Source organism: Marmota flaviventris, chromosome 3 (genome assembly GCF_047511675.1).
Source record: "Marmota flaviventris isolate mMarFla1 chromosome 3, mMarFla1.hap1, whole genome shotgun sequence".
Classification (NCBI taxonomy): Eukaryota; Metazoa; Chordata; class Mammalia; order Rodentia; family Sciuridae; genus Marmota; species Marmota flaviventris.
The window spans coordinates 58,504,737-58,511,015 of NC_092500.1; the positions used below are offsets into that span (position 1 = coordinate 58,504,737).

General features: G+C 52.9%; 1 protein-coding gene across 3 annotated transcripts; it reads right to left on the minus strand.

Annotated features, from left to right (window-relative positions):
- Positions 1-52: 52 nt before the first annotated feature.
- On the minus strand, positions 53-5,288 carry Dtx3 (deltex E3 ubiquitin ligase 3). Of its 3 annotated transcripts, none has more exons than XM_027926126.3 (6): positions 5,056-5,287; positions 3,679-3,741; positions 3,418-3,494; positions 2,333-3,062; positions 1,063-1,280; positions 53-724 (listed from the first exon to the last, which is right to left on the minus strand). In XM_027926126.3, exons 3-6 carry the CDS (start codon positions 3,444-3,446, stop codon positions 649-651), a joined length of 1,053 nt encoding a protein of 350 aa, XP_027781927.1. In that variant the 5' UTR covers positions 3,447-3,494; positions 3,679-3,741; positions 5,056-5,287; the 3' UTR covers positions 53-648. The 3 variants fall into 3 exon arrangements, with proteins under 3 accessions (XP_027781927.1, XP_027781944.1, XP_027781935.1); XM_027926143.3 differs by having other exon boundaries at positions 2,333-3,081; positions 5,056-5,285; XM_027926134.2 differs by lacking the exon at positions 3,679-3,741 and having other exon boundaries at positions 5,056-5,288.
- Between the last annotated feature and the right edge of the window lie 991 nt (positions 5,289-6,279).

A 6,279-nucleotide genomic window follows, 5' to 3' on the forward strand; every position in this document is an offset into this window, starting at 1 on the left:
TCACCCCACCCCCACCCCCACCCTGTCCACGGAACATAATGGGTGTGGCATAGAGAGTTGCATATTTTACTTTATTTTTATTAAATTAAAAGCTACAGTCTGGCGGCGATTCCAGAACAGGGTAAGGAGGCTCCTTATAGGGGGCAGAGAAGAGCGAGAGAAAGACAGACTGACAGACAGAGACACAGGAGAGAAAGGACAAAGTTAAAGTAGGAGAACTGTATCTTATGAACACACAGCTGGCTCCATGGGGGTGGGGGACTCACTTTAGCCCAAAGTGGAGCAGTATGTGGGAGCGGGGGTTCAAGTGACCCACCCAGGTCCTTTCTCAGCTTGGTCACTGGAGCACAGCACATACCAGAAGCCAAGAGCAATGGAGGGGCAGGGGAACTAGGAGTATGTACATGGGGAGCAGAGAGCAGAGCCTTGGAGACCAGCCTCTGACAGAAGGGAGTGGCTCACAGGGCACTGAAGCACTTGGCCATTGGGGGATGGGGAGGGGATTGCCCCTTTCCCCTCAGAACTCCCTCCCCGGTCAGACAGGTCCCCTACTAGTGTGGTGTGGGGGCAGGGGGAGGGAGGAGAACAGAGGCTTCCGCTGGGTCCTAGAAGAGGAGGATGGCAGGGCCTTGGCATGGGGGCTGTCCTTCAGTCATCTGTGATACCCTTGGCTCTCAGTTCCTCTTGAACCCGGGTCAAGTAGGTGGGGTCCGGGTACCCAAACCTGGGAGCAAAGAGAAATGTGGGTCAGGGTTCATTGTTTGGGCTTGCTCGTTTTATTCTCACTCATTCTAGGCCACTCTGTAGAGGCCCCGTTCAGACTCCTCCCTGCCTCCCCTAATGAGGGACCTCCAAAACCAAGCCCAATTCTGCATATTTTGGTAGGTTAAACTGGGCACATCAGGATTGAAACTAGGAAAGACTGAGATGACAGACTTGGTTGAAAAGTTTGGGGTGATCTTCTACAGTTAGGAGGCTTCCAGAGGGAGGGGTTTGATATTGTTCCCTCAGTGGAAATACAAGGGGAGAATCCAAGAGGAGGAAAATGAACAGGAGTCGCACAGCTGGGGTCCCCCTGTGCAGCTGGTCTTGTGGTGGATGTCGTTCCAGGTGATGACATTTGGTCTCCCTGTGGTCATGGACGTGCCAATAGTGAAGGTGAGACGCTGGTCAAACGCCTTGCGGAACAGGGTCAGCACCTTGTTGCCCTCGGGGCAATCCGGGAGGTAGGCCACCCGTGTGGTGCCAGGATACCGAACTCCTGGGTTTGGGTGTTCAGCCTGGAAGAAGAAGCAGAGTGGAGAGTGAGCAGCTGAACTTCTTAAGGCCTAGATGCTAATGGGGTGGGGGGAGTTGGCCAGCCTTTTGTCTATGCACCCCCAGCTGGTGCTGACAGGCAACAGCAGGCTGACAGCCTTCCATAGAAGGAGTGACTCTCAGGTCTGGGAAGCAAAAGCCTGTTTCTGGACATAATCCTTATTGTTAAGAGGTTCTTTTGACCGTCACAGTCCCTCAAGCCTCAATTCAGCAAGAAATGGATTCTCAAAAGTGATAGAAGGTAGCTGGTCCTTAGGACTCTCCAAATAACTCAGCAGAAAGGTGGAGACAGAATAATTTATCTTTCTGCCTTCCCTCCTTCACCTGAAAACACTCCTTATGTTTCTGCCACTGTCTAACCTGCTCCATTTTCTATTTCTCTTCTTCAGAGCTTCCTCATCCCTCTGTGAACCAGAATTGGACATTACTCTTTGTTCAGCAGGAAGATACTTGTAGGCTCTTGACCACTACTATTTTTACCTTTCACTCTCATCAAGTTTTTAGTATCTCATAAATCTGAAACAAAGAACACTCCCAGCTGTTAGGATAGTCAGATCCCTTCCAGTTGTGCCTGCCTACACTAGGATCACCATTTCCACAGAGTTTACCTCTATTGAGAATATTTATCAACAGCCATGTTCATCAGGGAACTAGTATGCAATTCCTTTCTCTCATACCATTTTGGGGTTTTTGTTTTGTTTTGGTTTTGGTTTATTATTGCAGTGCTGGAGATTGAACCCAGGGCCTCTGCATGCTGGGCAGGCACTCTACCATTGAGCTACAAACCCAGCTCTCATATCCGATTTTTATATGTGTGTGTTGGGGTCGTGGAGATAGACAAAGCTGGGCTTCAAGGGGAACTCCTAGCTCCAGGGCACTGAATAGGAAGGCATTCTGGGAGACAGCAGGATATATCACATCTAAAAAACACACCCACCCTCAGCTAGTTTCCCTAAATCAGAGACAAGCTTAGGGAAACCAGACGGATGGTAAGGGCAGGCTGTGGTTTTCTTACCCCCTGGACACCGGGCGGGAAGACGTACTGGATGACAATGGTGCCATACTTCTCATAGCTGGGCAGTAGGAGGGTGGCGTCCTTGGAAACCAGCATCCTCCCATTCTGAGGCTGGTTGCCCACAAGCTGCCCATAGAAGCGGCCACACATGGGGCAGGCCTTTTTCACCTGCAGTGCCCGGGTGATGCAGCCCTCGCAGAATGAGTGCCGGCACTTCTCCAACGTCTTGGCATTCTGAATCTCCCCGAGACAGATGGGGCAGGTGCTCTCCTGCTCTTCTGCCTCCTCCCGAAGACGGGGAGGAAGAGGAGGAGGCAGAGGAGGGGGAGGAGGGGGGAGCCCCCGTGCCCCTGGGGGCAGGAGTGGGGCTGCTCGAAGAGGGGGTGGGCCTGGGCGGTGCAGCTCAGGGTGTTCCCCACCACCCCCCAAAGCCAGGCAGCCCATAAGCTCCCCCTGCCTCTGAGCTTTCTTCAGCTCTTTCTCTGCCTCTTTCAGCAGCCCCTTAAGGGCCTTCCGGGCCAGGTATAGCCCATTAGGAGGGGCTGGGGGAGGACCCTGTGGGGAAAGCTGGAGAACATAGATGTCAGAAGTCTCGCCATCTATGAGGATGGACACTCGGTGCTCCTCCCGAAGCCGGGCCAGCCGGGCTGGGGTCTCTTTGCTCAGGAAGTCCCACACAGGCTTGGAGACAGTCACTTTGTTCTTGCAGGTGCCTCCACAGGCTGCCATTCTGGACAGGACGAACGACACTGCCCCCAGGGTGAAAGGGACTCAGGGTGGGGGGTCCCCCATTTGACACATATAAGTGCCTCCTACTTCAGGTACCTTCCAATCCATCCATTACCTCTATTCTCTCAAAGTCCAACCCCCAAGCCCTCCCCTAAATTCATTTTCTATTTCCCATATTCTGGCACCCCCTAAAGAAAAAGAAAACTTCCATACATTATTTTTACATGAGACAAGCATCAGTCTTGGTTCTCCTTTCATTTCTCCCAAGATCATAGAAACTTGCCCACCCCCACCCTCTGGGTGAAAAATGGGCTCTTTAAATGGGAGAGAGACTTTGGACCCTCTTTTTTGCTCACTTTGATCCTGAAGAGCTTAAAATTGGCATGCAGGCTCACTCTCTCTTCCCCTGCTCCCTACTTGTAGGTTGTGTGACCTGTGGGGTGGGAAGGAAAAGGAGGGAAAGTGAAAAATCCCTTTCCCAATCCCTACAGGCCCCCATCCAGCAGCCCACATAACAGATAGGAACCTGGGTGTAGGTTACTGGGAACAGGATTACTTGGAACATTTGAGAGAACTAGTGTAAGGGTTGAGGTTCTCTTGGGGGTGGGGGCAGGTACCTGGAAAGCCCATGGAAGATGATGGCAGCAAAAATCCCTGTTTCTACACTCAGCTGACCAGGGCTGGAGTAAGGGGGAAGGTAAAGGGTTATGATGGCAAATGTGATAATTTCCACTAACCAGCACAAAAACAAAACTTCTCATCCATTTCCTCTCTTCTGCCTGCAGAATCCTGTCCCCTGCCTCTCCCCAAGTTGCTAAAGGAACTTCGACATGCTAATCTCCCCCAAACCCCCCAGCTCTGAGGAAAAGAGGAGGGGAGGGAGGAGACTAGGGCACAGATAAGTCAAAAAAGAAAAAGCCCATAGACAGAGGTCATTCTTGCTACTTTTGTCAAATCACATGAATAGGAATATTATTCTTATTCTTTCCAACTCTTTGCCCTACTCCATATTCCCAAATAATTCATCCCCTGTTGTTGATTGGGAGCCTTGAGAGCTAACTGAATCCCTGCAGCTGAAGTCTGTTAGGGATGCCAACAAAGTGGTAGCAGCCCCTGCAATAACAAAGTTCTCATTGTCACCTTTTAAACCTAGCGCAGGCAGCACTGCCTCTCAGTTCCCTATCCGCATTTAGGAGGGGTGGGGCTCAGCTGGAGGGGCCTGATGTTTCCCCTAAGTCCAGTCAAGTTCAACTACAGGAGTGTCCCCAAAACACCTCCAAGTGCAGCTCAATTAGAAAGAGGGGCCATTAGCATGACCTCAATTTCTTGACTGATCCAAAAAGAAGTCTCCGTCTGTTTGTGCCTCCATGACAGTCCCCTCAAGGCCATATGCCCCTCAAGATTCAGAAAGTGAAAATGGAACCCTAGAGTCTCAGCCCATACTGTTTGTGCATGGTAGGACGCCCCCTCCTCATCAGAGGAGACCCAGGACGCAGGTGTCCTAGCCCCAAGTCCCGCTGGCACAGCAAAGGGAGGCGGGGCCACAATTTAGGCTGGTTCCGTGATTCCTGTGGGGCAACCCAGGCCGGACACCAGGCCAGTCCCTCCTCCAGACAGCGGCCAGAGGCAGGGACAGCCGGGAAGGGCAAGAATCCCTGGGGGCATCCATTGAGGCAGCTCCACCCTTCCCCCACGACCTCCTCCAAGACCCGACCCGGAACCAACTCCCCGCATCCCACTCGCGGAAGCCCCCGGAGCCCCGCCGCTGGGTGGGGGTGCACGGCGGCCCGCTTGCGGTCCTCGGAACCCCCAAATGGAGGCCAAGGCTGGAGGCTGCTAGAAAGATGATCAGACCGGCCCCAGGGAGGGCCCAGGTGCCGCGTGCAGAAGAAGAGGGAGGCGGCGGGGGTGCAGGGGGAGCGGGGGGCTTGCGAGAGGTGCGAGCGGGGTCCGGGGGACACGCGGTGGGTGTGGGGGGCTCCGGGCTCACCTACCTCTCGTCAGCGCCGCCATTGCCGGTCACATGACTGAGGCTGTTGCTGGGATGACGGTCCGGGCCTTAGCAACAAGGGCGGGGGGGAGACCCCGAGAAGGTAGAAGTGGGTGCAGGGGGTGCAGACTGAAGGAAAGGGAGGGAGGGAAGACAGCACCCCCTTTCCCTTCCCAGGTGATAATAACCGTTTCCTTTGACCCCTTCTACCCGGGAGCCCCTGCCCTTCCGCCCCAAAACAAAAATGGAGGCTCAGTCCCAGTCTTTGGAGGGAGGGGGTGGTGGAACCAACGGTAGGAGGTTAAATCCCTTAGAGACGCCACCCTTCTCGCTTGCCCCTCCTGGAGGAACCCGCTGCCTTTTCTTTCCCAGCCAGCTACGTGGCAGCTCTTGGGAATTGGTGGTAGATGGGCGGGTGGACAGTATCGGTGGGTAATGGGGATTTGAAGGGGTGGGCAAGTTTTTTGAAATCCTTTTGCTGGAAGGGCCTTTGAGGAACAATGCAAGATGCGAAGTCTTCGTGGAAAGCAAAGCATTGGTGTTACAAAACAAATAAGCCCCATTACTAAACTTCAATCCCCACCCCCATCTCTTGCCACTTTCTAGATTGTTACCTTCTGTGACCCCCCTGCCCCACACACACACACAAATCTGCTCTCCTCAGATGGGACGTGATAAGTGCTTTTTTTTTTTTTTTTTTTCTTTCTTTCTTTCCACAAATAGAGACTGAGGGTGGAGCAGAATGGAAAGCGATCAGATCTTTAAATGGCTTGGGGGGGGGGGTGTCAAGTGTATGGTTCAAATAGAGTTAAAATTTCTCAAAGGAAAAAAGCTCTGCTAGGCTTCCCACATCAGAGCAGTCTCCACCCCCAGTCCAACTCACTTCTCTGGGGCCACTCCAAGCTAGGTTTTTCCACCAACCGAAAGACCTCCTCAACCAAGACATACTCATCTCCCAGGCTAGCAACAACCTCTAGCTATCCACCCCTTTTTTCACTCCCCTTCTGGCCTGGAGGGCTAGTCGCTCCCATCTTTCCCAGGAAGCCTGGGAGACTACCAAATTCCTTGATTAGCTGGTGCCCTTAAAAGGCCCACTCACCTTTACAAAAATTGTGATTGAATCCAGAGTCCTGGGGTATGAGGGCTATTTCATCCCACTCCTCCCTGGCCCCCACTGCTGCTTAGCTCCCACAAAATTTGTGTTTTCCATTCCTTGTCCACCCTTCAC